The sequence below is a fragment of the Chiloscyllium punctatum genome, chromosome 9, assembly GCF_047496795.1.
Source record: "Chiloscyllium punctatum isolate Juve2018m chromosome 9, sChiPun1.3, whole genome shotgun sequence".
Classification (NCBI taxonomy): Eukaryota; Metazoa; Chordata; class Chondrichthyes; order Orectolobiformes; family Hemiscylliidae; genus Chiloscyllium; species Chiloscyllium punctatum.
The window spans coordinates 125,058,453-125,079,950 of record NC_092747.1 but is presented as its reverse complement, the minus strand read 5'-3'; the positions used below and the strand labels follow the sequence as shown (position 1 = coordinate 125,079,950).

The window sequence follows — 21,498 nt, the reverse complement described above, 5'->3', positions numbered from 1 at the left end:
CTGCCAGACATAGCCGATCTGATTAGACCATAGACAAACTCCCAACAAACTTTTACGCCATTTCTTTTGGCAATCTATTTTCCTTTGCCTTAGAAATTTTCAAAGACTCTTCTTCAGCCTTTTGAGGAAGGGAATTACAAAGACTCCCCACCCTCTGAGAGGAAAGAAAATCCTAATTTCTGTCTTTAATGGATGACTCCCTTATTTTTAAACAGTTTCCCTTAGTCTAGATTCTTACAGTGCTTAGAGTCTTCACTCACTAGGATGTCTGTTGTCAGAAGGAACAACCTGATAACCACATTATTTAACAGTAATTTATGTCTTAAGTCACAGCACTGCCATAATTCGCTCTTGATTCAATTTTGACCACAGCTTTTCATAATGACTTGTAAATGAAGCAATATAATTTTTGTTTAAAACTCTTCCCACTTACAATCCATGGATCACACACTGACTCTGCATGGCATGATTGAGGAAGGCTCCTAAAATACAGCTGCCTTGATTTAAATTCCTGGATGTTTGAAATGCTTATTTCCAGTGTAGCACTGGCAACATAAATTTGCAGCTTGCACACATTTCAATGCATCCCATTTCCTTTTCTGTTCAAAATAGTTGGAGAAGGGTCCCTTCCCTTTGTTGCATGAGTAATTCTGGCTTGTGTGGCCCTTAATTGGATCAATCTTTGTCACTGTCCAACAGTAATATGGGTGGCACGGTGGCACAGTGGTTTGCACTGCTGCCTCACAGCGCCAGAGACCTGGGTTCAATTCCTGCCTCAGGCAACTGTCTATGTGGAGTTTGCACATTCTCCCTGTGTCTGCGTGGGTTTCCTCTGGGTGCTCCAGTTTCGTCCCACAGTCCACAATGTGCAGGTTAGGTGAATTGGCCATGCTAAATTGCCTGTAGTCTTAGGTGAAGGGGTAAATGTAGGGAAATGGGTCTGGGTGGGTTGCTTTTCAGAGAGTCGGTTTGGACTTGTTGAAGGGCCTGTTACTACCCTGTAAGTAATCTAATCTGATCAAAGAAGGTATATCTAAGAAAATGACTTTAAACTAAGTTAAAATTGTATAACCTTTGCTTGAAAGCACAAAACATTCATAATTAAATGAAATAATGACACAATTAATGATTAATATGTTTGATAGAGTAGCCATTACAGAAACATGTTGCAGCATGATCAAAATTACGTACTTAACGATCAATGGCTGTTGGCGCTTTGAAAGGTCAGACATAATGGAAAAGTTGGGTGGTAGACCTGCCGAAGAATGACACAAAAATAATTGTGAGAAAGGAGCTTGGCTGGCAATAACAGTCAAATCAGTGTGGATGAGATTTGAAATAGTAAGGTATTGAAAACATCATGGAGTTTATGGATCCTCCTCTCGATAGTAGTTTTGAATTAATTAATCATTAATCATGCACTGCAGGAAGCTTGTAACAAAGACAATGCAACAATTATTCAAATATCATACAAACAGGAGAAATGAATTGGCAAAGACAGTTTGGAGAAGGTGTTTATGGAATACATACAAGGCAAAATCCTAGAATAATACCACATTATGGTGTTGCTATAAAAGCGCAGCAGGTCAGGCAGCATCCAAGGAGCAGAAGAATCGATGTTTCGGGCATGAGCCCTTTTTTAGGAATGAGGAAAGTGTGTCCAGCAGGCTAAGATAAAAGGTAGGGAGGAGGGACTTGGGGGAGGGGCGTTGGAAATGCGATAGGTGGAAGGAGGTCAAGGTGAGGGTGATAGGCTGGAGTGGGGTGGGGGCGGAGAGGTCAGGAAGAAGATTGCAGGTTAGGAAGGTTGTGCTGAGTTCGAGGGATTTGACTGAAACAGGTGGGGGGAGGGGAAATGAGGAAACTGGAGAAATCTGAGTTCATCCCTTGTGGTTGGAGGGTTCCTAGGCGGAAGATGAGGCGCTGTTCCTCCAACCGTCGTGTTGCTATGGTCTGGCAATGGAGGAGTCCAAGGACCTGCATGTCCTTGGTGGAGTGGGAGGGGGAGTTGAAATGTTGAGCTATCGGGTGGTTGGGTTGGTTGGTCCGGGTATCCCAGAGGTGTTCTCTGACACGTTCCGCAAGTAGGCGGCCTGTCTCCCCAATATAGAGGAGGCCACCTCGGGTGCAGCGGATGCAATAAATGATGTGTGTTGAGGTGCAGGTGAATTTGTGGCGGATATGGAAGGATCCCTTGGGGCCTTGGAGGGAAGTAAGGCGGGAGGTGTGGGCGCAAGTTTTGCATTTTTTGCGGTTGCAGGGGAAGGTGCCGGGAGTGGAGGTTGGGTTGGTGGGGGGTGTGGACCTGACGAGGGAGTCACGGAGGGAGTGGTCTTTTCAGAACGCTGATAGGGGAGGGGAGGGAAATATAGCCCTTGTGGTGGGGTCCGTTTGGAGATGGCGGAAATGACGGCGGATGATACAATGTATATGGAGGTCGGTGGGGTGGTAGGTGAGGACCAGTGGCGATTGGAGGGGCGGTGCTCAAGGGCAGAGGAGCGGGAAGTGGAGGAGATGAGGTGGAGCACATTGTCGATCACATCTGGGGGGAAATAGCGGTCTTTGAAGAAGGAGGCCATCTCGGTTGTACGGTATTGGAACTGGTCGTCCTGGGAGCAGATGCGGCGGAGACGAAGGAATTGGGAATATGGGATGGCGTTTTTACAGGGGGCAGGGTGGGAGGAGGCGTAGTCTAAGTAGCTGTGGGAGTCGGTCAGTTTATAGTAAATGTCTGTGTTGATTCGGTTTCCCGAGATAGAAATGGAAAGGTCGAGGAAGATAAGGGAGGAGTCTGAGACGGTCCAGGTGAATTTGAGGTCGGGGTGGAAGGTGTTGGTAAAGTGGATGAACTGTTCAACCTCCTCGTGGGAGCACGAGGCAACGCCGACACAGTCATCGATGTAGCGGAAGAAAAGGTGGGGGGTGGTGCCAGTGTAGCTGCGGAAGATGGACTGTTCCACATATCCTACGAAGAGGCAGGCATAGCTGGGGCCCATGCAGGTGCCCATGGCTACTCCTTTGGTTTGGAGGAAGTGGGAGGATTGGAAAGAGAAGTTGTTCAGGGTGAGGACCAGTTCAGTCAGTCGAAGGAGGGTGTCAGTGGAAGGGTACTGTTTGGTATGGCGGGAAAGGAAGAAGCGGAGGGCTTTGAGTCCTTCGTGATGGGGGATGGAGGTGTACAGGGACTGGATGTCCATGGTGAACATAAGGCCTTTGGGGACCGGGGAAGTGAAAATCATGGAGGAAGTGGAGGGCGTGGGTGGTGTCCCGAACGTAGGTGGGGAGTTCTTGGACTAAGGGGAACAGGACCATGTCGAGGTATGCAGAGATGAGTTCGGGGGGGCAGGAGCAGGCTGAGACAATGGGTCGGCTGGGGCAGTCAGGTTTGTGGATTTTGGGCAGGAGGTAGAAACGGGCGGTGTGGGGTTGTGGGACTGTGAGGTTGGAGGCGGTGGATGGGAGATCCCCTGAGGTGATGTGGTTATGGATGGTCTGGGAGATGATGGTTTGGTGGAGGGAGGTGGGGTCATGGTCAAGGGGGCAGTAGGAGGAGGTGTCCGCGAGCTGGCGTTTAGCCTCAGCGGTGTAAAGGTCGGTGCGCCAAACTACTACCACGCCTCCCTTGTCTGCCGGTTTGATAGTGAGGTTGGGGTTGGAACGGAGGGAGTGGAGGGCTGCACGTTCTGAGGGTGAGAGGTTGGAGTGGGTGAGAGGGGTGGAGAAGTTGAGGCGGTTAATGTCGCGGTGGCAGTTGGCTATGAAGAGATCGAGGGCGGGTAAGAGGCCAGCACGGGGTGTCCAGGTGGATGGGGTGTATTGGAGGTGGGAGAAGAGGTCGTCAGAGGGTGGGAGAGAATCCTGATTGAAGAAGTAGGCGCGGAGGCAAAGGCGGCAGAAGAATTGTCCGATGTCTCGCCGCGTGTTGAACTCGTTAATCCGAGAGCGTAGGGGAATGAAGGTGAGGCCTCTGCTGAGGACTGATCTTTCATCCTCAGGGGTAGTTCTGGAGAGATGGTGAAAACACGGCAGGGCTGGGAGCTAGGACCTGCTGTGGGGCTGGAGCTGGGAGTGGGGGCGAGGTTGGGGGCGGGGTTGGGCGTGGTGACGGAGATTGGCGTGGGGGACGGGGTTAGGCATGGTGACGGAGATCGTCGTTTCAGAGGCCGATGGAAGATTCTGGAACAGTTGAGGAACCCAGAGTGTGGGGGAAAGTACATGAAAGTTTTTGGTACTTACTGTCTTTAATTTCCGATACGGCTAGGAAGAACTGTTTGTTTAGTGAATGGATTCTTCTGTGGATGAAGAACAGTAGAGTTGCTTTACAAGTCTCAACTTCTCCACCCCTCTCACCCACTCCAACCTCTCACCCTCGGAACGTGCAGCCCTCCACTCCATCCGTTCCAACCCCAACCTCACTATCAAACCGGCAGACAAGGGAGGCGCGGTAGTAGTTTGGTGCACCGACCTTTACACCACTGAGGCTAAACCCCAGCTCACTGGTCTTCACCTACCACCCCACAAACCTCCATAATCATCGTCTCATCCGTCGTCATTTCCGCCACCTCCAAACGGACCCCACCACCAGGGATATATTTCCCTCCCCTCCCCTATCAGCGTTCCGAAAAGACCACTCCCTCCGTGACTACCTCGTCAGGTCCACACCCCCCCACCAACCCAACCTCCACGCCCGGCACCTTCCCTTGCAACCGCAAGAAATGCAAAACTTGCGCCCACACCTCCCCCCTTACTTCCCTCCAAGGCCCCAAGGGATCCTTCCATATCCGCCACAAATTCACCTGCACCTCCACACACATCATTTATTGCATCCGCTGCACCCGAGGTGGCCTCCTCTATATTGGGGAGACAGGCCACCTACTTGCGGAACGTTTCAGAGAACACCTCACCTTATCACCCTCACCTCAACCTCCTTCCACCTATCGCATTTCCAACGCCCCTCCCCCAAGTCCCTCCTCCCTACCTTTTATCTTTGCCTGCTGGACACACTTTCCTCATTCCTGAAGAAGGGGTCATGCCCGAAACATCGATTCTCCTGCTCCTTGGATGCTGCCTGACCTGCTGCGCTTTTCCAGCAACACATTTTCAGCTCTGATCTCCAGCATCTGCAGTCCTCACTTTCTCCGCAACTAGTGAAAAGCCTGTTTTTGATCTAGTTGTTAATAAAGACACAGGGTTATTTAGTAATCTCTGGGGCACAGGTTGTCACATATAAAAATATTAGATTGAGCTTGAGGGTGACATGCATCATGTGCAACTGGACTGTTAAGATTAAGTAAAGGCAATTACTTTGATAGGGATTGAATTGGTTTTGGCAGATTCCCAAATTTGACTAAAAGATTAGATTAATAAAATAATAAGTAGATAATGGAGAGCGTTTAAAAGTATTTCAAAATTATAAACAAATATACATTTTGATGAGAAATGAACACACCTTGGGAAAAAAATATTGATCTGCGGCTAACTAAAAAGTTTAAGGATAAGCTTAGGCAAAAAGAATCAATTTATAATGCAAACTGGGTAGTGATCTCAAAAATTAGAATGGTTTTTAAAGCCAACAGAGGATATCCAAGGAATTGTTAGCAACAGAAATGAAATCTGGGAATAAGTTTGCAAAGAAATATAAAATCTAATTGAAATAATTTCTCAAAGTATATATTAAGGAAGAGAAAGCAAACACGGTCTTCCTTTGAGGCTCAAGTAGGAGAAATTATAGTGGGAAATAAGTGTAGAACAGCGGCATTGAACAAATATTGAATGTCATTAAGCTGAATTCACCCACTTATTGTCATTGTGGTAGAGAGTTGAATAAAACATATACGAATGTCAAAAAGCTATTAAAGATACAGATATGTACTGAAATGGTGTTTTTGAATTGTTAAGCTGTTTTTAAGTATCCCACTGAGGTGTAATTGACAAATATTTCACAAACATATGGAGGTGCAGTATTATGAATCTTTTTTAATCCTTCTGCCGGTCACATCAAGGCAGGGTAACAGTAAAGTTGCCGTGATCCTACCAGACTATAGGGCTGCTCTGTAATTAAAGAGAGATGACTGGATATGGTTTAACCTGAAGGTCACCCCATCGCAGGCAAAGGGAGAGCTTGAGAAGGAGTGTCCTGCATGGTAAGCACAGCCAGTGCAGGAATTGAGTTCATGCTGTTGGCATTGCTTTGCATTACAATTTGGTGCGACTATGCCAAGTTTAATGCAGGGTAGCTGGACAACTTTAGTTGATTCACGTTTTGTGTATGTATGTTGTGGTTTCACACTTATGTATTAGTGGTAAACAAGTACCATAAACGTTTTATTAGCTGGCACCAATGGTACCAGGAATGTGCCGTTGATTAAGAGATCTGTATAATCAATACAAAAACAACATTAAATAACAGAAACATAATCCGGGGAGTATACACATCACTGTTATACTTTATTTACAGCATAAATCATTTAAATTATAATGCAACTTTGCCTTAAATAAAACCTACCAGCAGAGAGCCTTCTCTCTCGCACCCTTAACTGACTATTCGGACATCACAGACATTGCAATAATACAGTAAACTTTTCGTATTTCAGGTACTTAAGTTATGCCAGTTTATAGAGAATGCTGGTTCATAAGATGCTGGTTAAAACAAATTTTGGTATTCTGGATAATTAAAGCATCTTAGCCTATTATTAGAGCAGAATACTTGACAAAACACATGACTAGATGTCATTTTGTGATTTCAAATGATTATGATGATGAAAACATCCCTCCTAGAGCTGATGATGATCTATTTCCAGAGTGACTAATCATTCTGCTTTGCAATATGGCCAATTTTGATGAAATTTTAGTTTGTCCATAACCCTCTAACTCAGTCTGATAATCCTCCCATGTTACATTATACTGTGTAACTGTCTCAGTTTTGTGGTTTAAATGCTTCAGTCTGTTTAAATTTTTTCAAACATCATTTTTAACCTCTTAATTTGTGAAGAAAGAAAAATCTTGATTTTAATGCAAAATTGCTCCTTGCTGGTTTGGCAAGCAAAAGCAGAGGAAATCAGGTGGCGTAGAGGACTTGCAATTCACAACCCTAGGCCAGCATTCTGGGGACATGTGTTTGAATTCCACCCTGGCAGATTGTCATAATTGAATTCAATGAATTCTGGAATAAGCTTGCATGGTAACTATGCAACACTCAACGTGTTGTAAAAAAGACCTGCCAGTTTCACTCATGTCCCCTCGGAAATGAAATCTGCCGTCCTTACCTGGTTTGGCTTACATGTTATTCCAGACCCACAGGGATGATTCTGTGGGCAATTAGGGATTGGAAATAAATACTGATCTAGCCAACAATGCCCACATCCTATAAACAAATAAAAAATGCTCCACTGATAGTTCAGTGGTTTCCACAGGGGCCGGAATAGCTGCTTAACCAGAAAAATCCCCGGTTTCATGTGGAAGCTTTTCTGCAGTATCTTGGGTTTGCAATGTGACAGGGTCACCTTTGTTATGGAGGAGTAAGTTAATGGGACTCTTTGATTCTTGATGGCCTACCAGTGATACCTTTTGGAAATTTTTCTTGACAACAGCATATCAAACTTTCACACTAACGGCTACTTGGAAAAATTGTTTGATGATGACCAGCATCAATGGAACCACAAAGAATTCATACCTTCAGAAAGCTGAGGGAGAAAACTAGGGGAAAAGAAATAGGAGTGATATTGGATTGTAATTCTATTTTTTCTGTTCTTGTTTTGAATTTATTTCTAACTTTTTCTTCCAAGTTTTCAGCATTACCACCTAATGTAACGGCCACCTTGATTGGCACACAAAGTGAAGTCACATCCTGTAGTTCTACATCTTCAGCGCCAGGTGGAGTGCCACCACCACCTCCTACATCTGGGCCTTACCCTCCTCCTCCACCACCACCACCACCACCACCACCACCACCACCACCACCTGCGACAGGGTTTAAGGGAGGACACTGGTCTCCACCTCCTGCTACACTCCCACATGGATTAAAACCGAAGAAAGAGTTTAAACTAGACCTCAGCATGAAAAGAGTCAATTGGTGTAAGGTATGTGTTTTTGAAAAGGAATTATTTCATGGAACAAAGACAGAAATGGCAGAAAAGCTCAACAGGTCTGGCAGCATTTTGAAGAGAAATCAGAGTTAGTGTTTCGAGTCCAGTGACCTTTCCTCAGAACCATTCTGCGGAAGGGTTACCGGACCTGAGATGTTAACTCTGATTTCTCTTCATAGATGCTGCTAGATCTGCTGAGCTTGTCCAGCAACTTTTGTCTTTGTTTCTGATTTACAGAATTTGCAGTTCTTTTGGCATTTAAATGTTTAATGGGCACTGTTCTGTGTGCACTAATAAAACAGTCTTTTTGGGATAGTTTAAATAATTTGGCAACTTATGTTCCTTTGAATATAAAATTTGAATAAATTACTTTATTTTTGTGTTTTCTGATCAGTGATGTAGTTAACAAATGTGTATTTCTGAACAGTCACCTTTCTTGCAAATTTCTCACATTGTATGCCAAATCATGTATTTACTATTCTTCATTCTTGGTCCCATCAAACTTGTATGATCCAATTACTCTTAAGTGTAATCAATAACAGTTGGAAAATTGATTTGCATTGTTCAATTGCATTTTATATTGACTGACTAGAATTTCAAATCATTGAGTTGCAGTATTTGATTTTTGACTTGGAGGTGCCAATGTTGGACTGAGGAGTGGATTAAGTTAAAAATCACACAACGCCAGGTTATAGCCCAACAGGTTTATTTGGAAACACTAGCTTTGAGAGCACCTCTCCTTGATGAGGTGGTTGTGGAGGTTAAGATAATGCTCACAGAAATTTATAGCCAAAAGAGTCCAGTGTCGTAGAGATGTGATACAGTAAGCAATCTTAGATTATTTGATTTCTGTATGAGATGATTGTACCCATTCTTATTGACAGCTTCAATTTAAAGTTAATAGTTATACAAATAGTTTTTTGGCCTTAAAAATAGCTTGAGTATCACTAAAAGACACATTTTCTTGAAACCTTTCATCTTGCACTCAGGACATTTTGCGAGATTACCAATTCAAGAGAAAAAAAAAATTAGTAATGCATGAGCAGAAAATGCTGCTTGGTTGGAAGATGACTCTGATTGAGATATTGTGATGGAGATTACACCCATTACTGCTGATAGGCAGTTAATTGTCAAGCTCTGTTTATCTTTTAAATCAGGCAGATTGATTCTGATTGATCAAGGTACTGCCCTGACAAATAGGCCAGCAAATAGTTATTACTTATTTTGTTGAGTTGAAACAGTTACCGTGCATGTAAATGTTCTGTCTGTCTCAAAGAACAGGATCCTTTTTTAAATATATGTAGCTATCAATACATACACTGAATCCAGCTGACAATCTTAAATTGATTGTAAAATTGCATTATCACAAATAATTTTGGACAGTGTTTTGCAAGCACAACTTGATTGGGTATAGACACTCCCTTGCTTGTTGTGAATCACTGATGTGATATATTGTTTCATTTAATATGCTTGTCTCAGGGACATAAGGGCTACGTACATGTCACGGAGATTCATATTCTACGTTAAAATACAGGGCCCTGTCCTTTGCAGACAGAAAGAACATGCACATGCACTGTGCCAATTTCCGCATAATAAAATAAATGATAGCAATTCGCTGGTTCATGGCCTGACCACTCAGAGTCATCCTGCCTGATGAAAAACGTTAAACAAAGTCTGACAGTTAACTGTGAGTCAGCATTATTGGATGTATTCTGCATGGCAACACTTCTGCCACTCAGATTCCACTTACCAATCAGCACTGTTTTGTCATACATATAAATGTTGATATTTCCTCTTGAATTTGTATACTTCTGAAGTATACTGATTGGTTTGAGTTTCAAGTAAGGCTGTTACAAAATGTGTTTTTTTTGGCAATATTTGGCAGTTATCTATTTATTCTCTAGATAAATGAAGAACATTGATTTGATAGAATTTTACAGTGTGAAATGAAGCCCTGCAGCCCCTCAGACCCCTGCTGGTCATCAAGCATCATTACTGCTTCAAGTTGTAATTTGTAACATCACACTGCCATTGGTAATGCTTCTTGTTTGCCTCTGGATCCACGTCCCTGTAATACCCAGAACGTTGCTGCTCCTTCCAAGTGTGGAAGCACAGGAGGTCACTTTTATGATTGTCATTTGATTTTGATGCCCTAGTTGATTTGCATTGCTTGCATAATGGATGGGCGGTGTGGCAACATTCTCTGTAGTTTTTCCTCCTTTTCAGTTCCTAATTTAGATCTGTTTTTGAGATATTACTTGTACCACGTCTCGTGAAGATCACTGCAAAATATCTGCTCAATTTATCTGCTATCTTTTCATCCTTACTAATTTGTCAGACTCCTTTTTATAGGACCAAAATGAGTTTGTTAACTCATCTCATTTTTAAATATCTGAAAAAGCTTTTACTGTCTGTTTTTATATTTTCGACTAACTTTTCTCCTCCTTATCAATCTTTTAGTAATTCTATACTTGTTTTTATAACCTTCCATTCTCTGCCCTATATATCTTTGCACAATTTCTTTCTTTCTTTGACTTTTTTCGTTAATCATGGATGGTGGGTTATCCCTTAGAATTTTTCTTATTTGTTGGAATATATCTATTCTGTACTTTCTGGAATTTCCCTTAAACTATGTATAATTCAATCATGTTAAGTTTGCTGCTACTCTGGAGCGCTTTCACTATGAGGTCAGTAATTAATCCTATCTTGTTGGTCAAAATAAGATCTAATGTAGCGTGGTCTCTGGTTGGTGCCAAAACAAGATGGCCTAGGAAATTGTCTTGAAAATATTCAGTGAATTCCACCTCTTGACCATATTTTTCCATCTGACTTTGTCAGTCTATATGTGTGTTAAATTCCTCCATGATGATCATAGTATTCTTTTGACAAGCTCTCATTATTTTTTATTTGATACCCTGTCCTATTTATGTGGTTAATGTTAAGAGCCTTGAAACAACTCCCACGTATAACCTCTTACCTTTATCACTCCTCATCTCTACCCAGACTGCTTCTTTATCTTGTTTTCCTGAATTTAGGCCATCCTCTTGATTGTACCAATATCATCTTTAATCTCCTTCGTCCTTTCCAGGTACCTGTCTTTCCTAAACATCACCTGCTCTTCAATGTTCAGGTCCCAAACTAGGTCACCCTGCAGCCACATCTCAGTAATGATCATGAGATCAAACTTATTTATCTCAGTTTGTTCTACTTGTTCATTTGTTTTGCTTTGAATACTACTTGCATTTCTGCTTTCCTTGTCCAGGTGAAGCCCTTTGGAAGGAGCTGAAGGATGACAGGTCACCGGGACCTGATAGCTTATAACCAAGGGTTTTAAAGGAAGTTGCTACAGATAGCGTGGAGGCATTTAGTTGAATTACTCTAGAAGTCACTAGATTCTGGGAGGGATTCAACAGATTGAAAAACCGCAAATAGGACACCCCTGTTTAAGAAGAAAGGGAGAGAGAAAGTAGGAAACTGTAGGCTGATGAGCTGAACATTTGTCCCTGGGAAAATGAAATCACTAAGGTAGAAATAACAGGATATTTTGAAAGGTTTAGCAATAATCAAAAAGAATCAACATTCTTTTTGTGAAAGGGAAATCATGTTTGATAAATTTACTAGCAATCTCTGAGGATGTAACAAGAAGAGTTGATATTATGCAATGGCATATACAGAATGCATTTGGTAAGATAGGATTGTAGAAGATAGGATCTCACAGCATTGAGGTAATGAATTAGCATGGATTAAGGATTGATCAAAGTTTAAAATGTTTCTTTTTACATTGGAAAGATGTAATTAGTGGACTGCCACAAGGATCGATCCTAGGGCCTTAATTATTTCCTCCCCTGCCAATGGGCAGTATTGCATCTGCCAAGTTCCCTTACAACATGTGTGCTATTTGATTTTCCATTTCTGTGTTTTTTGAGAGATAGCTTCTTGCCACAGGAGTTTGTAGGCTTTTAATGTTGTAGGATTGCTTTCAAGCCTAACAAGATCGCTTCCTATGCAAATTAGTAATCTTGACCTCTTAAGCTGTCCTAAAAAATGTAAATATATACCATATATGCATGTCTATCCTGTCTATACCATCAGATCCCAACCTACTATATTAAATTGCCCCCATGACTGTGACCACTCCCTCAGTTGCCTAATACTATCAGGAGAGTCCCCAATCTGCTTCATCACTAAGGAGTGACCCATAAAGGTAAAAACAATAACTGCAGATGCTGGAAACCATTCCTGATGAAGGGCTTTTGCCCGAAACGTCGATTTCGCTGCTCGTTGGATGCTGCCTGAACTGATGCGCTCTTCCAGCACCACTAATCCAGTGACCCATAAAACCTACCGCATTATGTGAGACCCACCCTTTTGACTAACCATGGCCAATCCCCTGGACAGACTTTACAGGATAACCCTGATTGCGTACAGGACCATGTAACCAGCAAGGCCAAAGCTGAGCATTGTCTTATCCCCAGTTTTGAGTTGGACCAGCTGTCGGACTGACTGGGACCAGCCCATGGACTGATGATGGTGTTACTTGCTGACCCACTTAAGTCCAGCCTTGGGCCACAATGCCTGCCTTTCCTTTTCACCCACATGCACTTTATTGACCATGGAATCTGCTTGCACATAAACCACCTGTGATACTTAAGTCTTACAATAAAATGACATATGTCTCCTCCTTTCACATTGACTGTTTACTATACCATGCACTCACATGCTTCTGTTTTTCCTTCATTGCTAATGCTTCCCTTTCAGCAGCTGCCTATCTTACCTTATGCACAAAGTTGCCATCTGCGAAGCTGTGTGACTCTTTCTGCTGCATGGCCTCTGTGAGAGAAAAGCTACTTGCTGATAGTGTCTGCTAAGGTTATTCCTGAGAAGCTCCTGCTGCCCTGTTGTCATTGCCCAGATGGGTACACATTGTGCCTTGGTCGCTATGCAGATGCCTTCTGTAGTTGTAGCAGTTCCAATGAAAGGGAGAGAGCATTACAAAAGGATTGGTCATGTTCACAAAAGCTGTGTACTTATTTGGAGGCAGAGGATTAAATTTGCCATGAGCACATTGAATATCTTGCTTGAGAAGGAGAAGTTAATTCTGGTAATTAATAATCCCATGACACTCCACTAATTTTTTTCAACTTGAAAAAGATCCATTAATCCTGACTCTGTCTTCTGTGTTAACCACTTCTCAATCCATGCTAATATATTACCACTCAGACCATGAGCTCCTATCTCATGTAGTATGTTAATTCTGGGTAAATAGTGAGATATGAATACATATGTTGCAGCTTCTGATGATGAGAAGGTATCTTGCCACCTAAAGATGGAGGGCTAATTGTGAAGGTTTACCTAGGTAGTGAAAATCCTTGCCACCTCAGGAACTGTAATATCACATCTTTAGTTATTTTGCAAAATTCATGGAGTCACATTCTTTTCACTGTTGCTAACTGCCGAATCATCACCTCTGTGCAAGATTTACATCTGGTCAGAAATTCTGATTTGTATTTTTCAGTACCACATGTCTATGTGAGGCTGCTTGGTGTTTATGTCTATTTTAATTTAATATTTATGGAGGTTCTTTGCTGCCTAAATAAAGCATCAAACAATCGTAATGCAATTCACGATATTTAGTTAAATCCATTTAAAAATGAGCCAGTGAATGATTGCATTTCTTTTAGACTTCTGAAGGTCAAAAAAAAATCTTATTTTTAAGACAGGTGTTAGGCAAGAGTGAAACTTGATTTTATTAATCTCTAAAGCCCATTAACCACTTACACTTTGATAAAGATAGATAACCACCACACATATATTTTATTTGTGGTTGTTGAAGAAGTAAATTTAAACTTGAAGTGAAAGTTCTTTTCCAGCAGTTTCAAAAATTTTTCTTGTTATAAATTGGTATTGAGTGGTTCCCTAACAAGAGCGGATTTCTTCATTAGAAGCATTGATATGTAGTAAACAGTCCTTGAAACAGAAAAACAGTGGCAAGCTTCTTATAGAGCAACATAAATTGGGAAAGCATTCTCTTATTTTCACTGATGAAAGATCATCAACCTTAAAACATTAACTGTCCTTTCACAATACTGCCAGACCTACTGCTTGTTTCTAGCATTTTCTAATTTTATTTCACTTACTCTTGTATAGTAACACAATGTCATGTGGATTAAGTGGAAGACTAAAGAGAATAATTCGACAATTTGGATTTAGGGGCAAATCAAGCTGATGAGTTTCTGATCTCTTTTTTTTTCAGTGCAGGTTTGGAAGTGTAAGCATACTTTTTTAATGTCTCAGACCACTGCAAAGTGATCATGGAGCTTTAATTTGATCTCCCAAAATTTGATATTAAATTCCATCCATGTAGGTGTCTGGTGAAGGTACTGGGATCAGATTGTTACAATCAGGAATGATTGATTTTGGAGCTGAAGTATGTAGGTTGGTTTACAGTTGAATATTTTTTATCTGCCTCGGCTGCATTACATATGTGTAAAATAGTTTCTGGTGCTCACACTTGATTTTCTGAAATGAGAAAGTGATCTATTTCCAAGTCAAAATCTTTTTTTTGTCTAATGCAAGCAAAAAGCACTGTTGTTCTTAAAATGTATGTCTTAAATCTGATCAAGAAGAGAGAATAATAAAATAGAAGAAAGGGTATTTGTATCCTATCTTAGTGCCACCACCTCCATTCAAAGAGAAATGCACCTGATTTGGTATATATGACAGCAGAGTACACTCAGTTTTTAGTTGGCTTCCTCATCTCCCTCTGGTTCTTTCAGGCATTGGTCATTTGCTAATTTATTTTTTTGTTTTTGGCCTAAAACATTGGCCAGCAGCAATGAAAAGCACAGCCAAATCTGTAAGTTTATCTATTTCCTACCTACAGAAGAACTGAAGAACATGGAGCAACAAGAAACAATTGAGGCCCTCAAGCCTGCTTCATTATTTAATATGATCATAGCTGATCTCATCGTGGCCTCAACCCTGCTTTCCTGCCTGCTCTCTATAACCCATTACCAACTAAATTTACTCAGGGCAGCAGGCTCGTGCATTAAATGTTGACCCACAGCATCACCCAAGCATGAACAACTGAAATAAAATGTGCTGTTGATTGAATGCATTTGTGGTCTGGCATTTTGATTGGGGCTCTCAACATTTGAGATGCGATAGCCATTAATGGCAACCCTATACATGCCATGACTGAAGTTATCTCAACATTTGTTTGTGCAGCACTGATTGAAGCAAACAAATGATGGCAGATTAGCTCTTACTTAAGGAAGCCTTCCTATTTTAGATGAGCAGCGGCTGACAAGTATGGTCCAACCCACAGTTGGAAGCAGACCGTAACAATAATTCTCTAACAAGTTCAGCTTATCCTCATAACTGCTACCTATTTAAGGCTGTGCAGCAAAACTAGAATGTCTTCTCCATGTTACAAATCTGAGAAAAACATCATGGGGATCCTAGGCTACCCAAATGTTACAAGGAGCCTGCAAAAACGCCAGTACATTGGCATCCTGTTAAGCAGGATCAGATCAAGCAATAATAACAGGAAATACTGGAACTACTCAGCATGTCAGATTCTGGATTAGTGGTGCTGGAAGAGCACAGCAGTTCAGGCAGCATCCAAGTAGCTTCGAAATCGACGTTTTGGGCGTCGATATCGAAGCTCCTTGGATGCTGCCTGAACTGCTGTGCTCTTCCAGCACCACTAATCCAGAATCTGATTTCCAGCATCTGCAGTCATTGTTTTTACTCAGCATGTCAGATAGCTTTTGTGCAGAGGAATGGAAATATTGTTTCACGTTGACTTGAAATATAAACTGATTCTCTCCCCCGATTCTGCCTGACCTGTTGAGTGTTAATAGCATTTCCTGTTTTTATTTTTGACTTCCTGTAGTATTTTGTTTTGGCATCAAGCATTTAATTTTGTGTTTAACACCAATTTTAATAACTCATTTATTACTTTTCTGATTGTTCAAGTGTTTCTAACAGATTGATGTGATATTTCTAATGTCTCCAAGGAGAGCTCACTTGCTTTCTGCTTTTCTTACTGACTACTCCTCTGACCAAGTGGGCACCAAAAGTCGTGATTTTTATTTAGTTGAGCTCAATCCATAATTAGAATTAGAACACTGGGCCAATTGGAACTACTCCACAATTTGATCATGGCTCATATATTTCTCAACTCCATTCTCCTGCCTTCTCCCCATAACCCTCGATCCCCTGCCGCATCAAGAACCCCGGTGGTCGGTAGGGAAACAAACCCAAACATTTGGGTAGCCTAGGATCCCCATGATTTTTTTCTCAGATTTGTAACATGGAGACGACGTTCTAGTTTTGCTGCACAGCCTTAAATAGGTAGCAGTTATGAGGATAAGCTGAACTTGGTAGAGAATTATTGTTACGGTCTCCTTCCAACTGTGGGTTGGACCATACTTGTCAGCCCCTGCTCATCTAAAATAGGAAGGCTTCCTAAAGTAAGAGCTAATCTGCCATCATTTGTTTGCTTCAATCAGTGCTTAAAGCTCACAGTGAACAAGTGGATGGCATCCATCTCACTTGTAAACCAACAGAAGAAAGATGTCAAATCTTATATTGGCAAAATGGAATGTCAGGACTGTATGCATGAGACTAACAGATGACTGGTTGATTGTTGATTCTGCAAATAGGTTATGATTGATGTGAAATTTGATAGATTGAATATTCCCATAGTTTCCCTACAAATGAACAGGTCTGCTAGGTGTGGATCGCTGGAAACAAAACATTACATATTTATGTGGCAGAAAAGAAACATTAGAAAAATTTAGACTTTATTGTGAGTATTACTCTCAATGATGGAACATCCCATACCTCGTCCAGAACATGTTTTTCCATCCACCTCCTAAGTTGAATGCCACAGGAGTATCTATATCTTCCAATGTGTGCTCCACTACAGGGATGCAAGGCCAGTTCTATGATAATCTTGACACTAGTTTCAGCAGAATCCCTAAAGCTTTACTTAGTGGAGGATTTCAACACAAGAGTGGATATAGATCGTGAGGCGTAGCCCTTCGCCCTCAGACATCATGACCCAGATAAAGATAAATGAGAACTTGCAGTTTGCCGCTAGCATGAGCTTTTTGTAGATACTACCTCCTTTGTGAATAAACAGTGTCACTAGATGTCTTGGAAACATTTAAAATCAGGGCATTGGCAACTGCTGGATCTCAGAGAGATATAACTCTTAAACAATGTTCTCAACACACACAGCTACCACAATGCTGGCTCTGATATGGATCACCCCCAAGTGTATCAGGGTTAAATTACCCTTGCAATGTTTTGTGAAAAGTAGAAATGCTTTCACCATATGAACACCAGTCATACTGCCATCCAGGTAAAAATCATATCATAAAAGATTCTTAGTTGACATGATCTTCTCAGTCTAAGAAGAGATATGCTGTGAGCAAATATTACAGATGTGACTAATATATGTTGCCTTCATCGATCTCACAAAGATATTCAATTATGTGAATGGAAGCTGACTGTCTTAAGTTGCTGGAGGAAATTGGCTGCATGTCAAAGCTGTTCAAAGCGATCGCTTTCTATGATCAGATGATGGGTAGGGTAGGTCAGGCAGCATCCAAGGAACAGAAGAATCGACATTTCGGGCATAAGCCCTTCTTCAGGATTCCTGTCCTGCTGCGCTTTTCCAGCAACACATTTTCAGCTCTGATCTCCAGCATCTGCAGTCCTCACTTTCTCCTCGATGGGTAGGGTAGGTTAATTATGCTGGGCAACATTGGAACCCACTGAGATCTGCATTGTAGCCATATTCTAGCATTGCTGCTCTTTGACATATTCTTGTCTTTGCTACAGTCATATCTCTTCAGATCATTTACAGACGTTGTTTATTTACATTCCACAATTATTGGAAAGCTGTTCAGCCTTGCTCACTTGAGATCCAAGACAAATGTACAGCAAATCCTCATCAGAGAGTTGCTTTAATCTGACAGAATTTATAGCAAAAGTTTCCAGTGTGATGTAACTGAAATTATACATTGAAAAATACCTTGATTGTTTGTTAAGTCTCTCATCTGTTAGAATGACCATGATAGTTTCACTTCTTTCATATGTAAATCTCAACATCTCAGCATCTTATCTGCACTGACACCGATTGTTACAGTTAACGTGAGAATGTAACTTTTTAAAAAAAAAAGTTTTGTGATTTACATATGAAAGAAGTGAAACTATCATGGTCATTCTAACAGATGAGAGACTTAACAAACAATCAAGGTATTTTTCAATGTATAATTTCAACTACACCACATTGTAAACATTTGCTATAAATTCTGTGTCTTACAATTGTGCATTCCACAACTACCTGATGAAGGAGCAGCGCTCCGAAAGCTAGTGCTTCCAATTAAACCTGTTGAATTATAACCTGGTGTTGTGTGATTTGTAACTTTGTACACCCAGTCCAACACCGACATCTCCAAATCTTGAAATATGTTTTGTGTCACACTTTCTTCCAATAGTTATCAAGTCATGTGTAAACTGTTGTACAACTGGAACCGTTCTGGTGGTGCTTGACAAATGTGTGTTCATTTTTATTATGTTATGATCACAGCCACTATATTTATAATAGAGCTTAGCTAGGGACCAGTAACTTTTTTTTTTGAAAGTAGATATAGTGTATTCAGGAGACATACTAGGAGAACAATGCCACAATATTTCATGGTCATGAGCGAATGACAATGAACTTTAGTATACGATGTTACAACAGTAGTATAATCTGCAATACAAGTGCAACTTATTTCGAATAACCATAATTAAGGTGTGGTTGGTATAGATAATATACTGTGATCAAAAATTCCACACATCAAATAGCAAAAGCAATCAAGATAAGTCCCAAGGATTTCTGAACAGTTCCTCAAAGGCGTTAGTTAAGCTGTAGATCATCAAATCTCACTAACATTCACAAGGCATCACAACTCTTCAATTTTGCCAGTATGGCCTAAAACTCTATCTTATGCTGCCTCAGTGACAGTCAATCACTCTCCTGGGCTATGCTGTGCTGTACTCTGAAATTGCACTCTAGTACTTACTCAGTTGTTCAATGACAGCTAGTTTCACCAATTAAAACTGCTCTTAGGCTTTTCTCTGAGCTCTAATCTAGTTCAGTTGCATCAAGCAAATTGATTATGACCTTTTCACTTAATGTCTCTCAGCTACACTGAAGTATTGATGATCGTGACCAAACCCCACATTCCTTCCCCTGAAACAAAGCCAGCAACCTTCCTGATATTTCAGCTCCTCGTTCTAACAGTACAGAGCCATCCAACTATTTTGTTCATGTTCATTTGTGGGAGTGGAGGAATTGATGCCCATCCTTAACAGGTCAGGCAGTGATTAAAAGTCAAGCACATTACAATGGGTCTGTGTTGGCCAGTCCAGGAAATGACATCAGTTTCCTTCCCCTAAAGGATTTGTGTTACCCAAGAGGGTTATTCTGACAGTTGGTAATGGTTTCATGGTCGTCATTAGGCTTAATTCAATTTTTTTATTGATTTCAAATTTCACTATCTACCATGTTGGGATTCAACCCCAGTTCCCCAGAACATTGCCTAAGTCTCTACAATAATATACTAGACCATTGTTTCAAGCCACACTTGACTCTGTTCCGATTCTGTGTTGCTCACTTGGCTTTCCAGCAGTGCAGCTAGTAGCAGTTCTAACATGGAATCAATCTCTGTGTCTCTGTCTGTCTGTCTGTCTCTCTCTCTCTCTATTTCTCCCTCCTCCCTCTCTCTCTCTGCCTCTTTCTCCAATATGCAACCTTTGAATTCCTCTTTAGTGACCCCAAACTAGCCTGAATGATCTGTTGAAAACCTACTGTAATTGTGATGCAGAATTGAATGTTAGTAACATTTTGAAACAATCAAATGTAGGATATTCTCACAGAATGCTGGAAATGAATTTTATCACAATATTGAGAAAGGTCAGCAGTTAGTAGTGTTGTGATCTAGAGTGTTATTGAAACTTTAATGGTCAATCATAAATATCTGAAATGAAAATTATCCTCCAATTCATAAAAAGCAGTCATCAGGAAACATTTCTTATGTGCCATAGAAAAAAAATAATGTTGCATTGCATACTTCTCTGCCAGAACGTTAATAGGCTTGACTTTTTGTGATTTAGCCTATTTTTCTAATAAACCTGTTCATCAATGTTATTGTACACCTCTGGAGCAGGTAGGACTTGAACCTCAGCTTCCTAACCAGACGAAGGTACTCTACCACTTCATCACAAGAGGGTTCAACGCAATGTCTGGGGCGGGGCAGCCACGATTTGGTATAAGCATCAAGATACTTAAAACCGAGTAGAATTGTGATGCATCATTTATTAAAAATATGTAACTTCCTAATAGCTACCAAAATATTTTTGCTTAAATTTCATCCACTTAGCTTTAAGGAATCAAATTATTGAATCAAACATCAAACACAGATTATTTAACCCCAATGTTTTGATTTGTGCTCTGTTCTCACAGATTAGACCACTTGAAATGCCTGAGAACTGCTTCTGGATAAAAGCAAATGAAGAGAAATATGAAAGCCCCGACCTGTTCACTCGAATTAGTTTTAGATTTGGTGCGCAAAAACGAGGTACCATCTTCACGTTGAAAATTATTTGTGTATTTGCCGAAAGCAATTTGTTTTGAATAGTTATCCTGTTGCCTGCTTTTAATTTTGTAGGTAGTTTGCAACTGTCAATTACTTCAGAGTTCTGCATGCTTCTGAATGTTTAGAAATTTTACATATTGTCTATAAGACATGCTGGATATTATCTTAGTGGAGCTAGAATATAAGGGAATCTGGCTCAGACAGCACTCAAACACTGGTACAGGGATTGCACCCAATGTTGGACCTTCTTAATTTTAATATTGAGCATCCTCATTCTGAATGCAGATACACAGCAATTAAATCTGGTTTTGTAAACATCCCAGTCTTAGTTTGCATCTCCTGTTATTTTCATACTGACTTGCATTTGAGATGTGTTCAGAACAACTTTCTTGATTTTTCCGGCCTAATTTGAAAATTAGAATTACTGGATGTGGTTCTAGGGAATGAGGTGGCAAATGATAGAAGGGAAAATTTGGAGAACAGTATTCATCACATCACGAAGTTTAGTTTAGCTATTGAAAATGGCAAGGAGCAATCTCAAGTAGGAGAAACATTATGAGGGTGATGGTCTCATGTCAGAGCATAAGACCATAAGAAAAAGGAGCAGAATTAGGCCATTCGGTCCATCGAGTCTGCTCTGCCATTCAATCATGGTTGAAATGAATCTCAACACTGTTCTTTGATCCCCTTACTAATCAAGTACCTATCTCTCTATGTCTTAAATGTAATCAATGACAGCCTCCATAGACTTAATC

General features: G+C 41.0%; 1 protein-coding gene across 3 annotated transcripts in view; it reads left to right on the top strand.

The window, feature by feature from the left end:
- The window catches only part of LOC140481653 (protein diaphanous homolog 3-like), a 604,739-nt gene that overhangs the window by 221,615 nt on the left and 361,626 nt on the right, over positions 1-21,498 (top strand). For all 3 annotated transcript variants that reach the window (XM_072578185.1, XM_072578184.1, XM_072578186.1), the window contains exons 16-17: positions 7,785-8,078; positions 20,611-20,725. In XM_072578185.1, the coding sequence (XP_072434286.1) occupies positions 7,785-8,078; positions 20,611-20,725 (409 nt within the window). The remainder of the gene's footprint in view (positions 1-7,784; positions 8,079-20,610; positions 20,726-21,498) is intronic.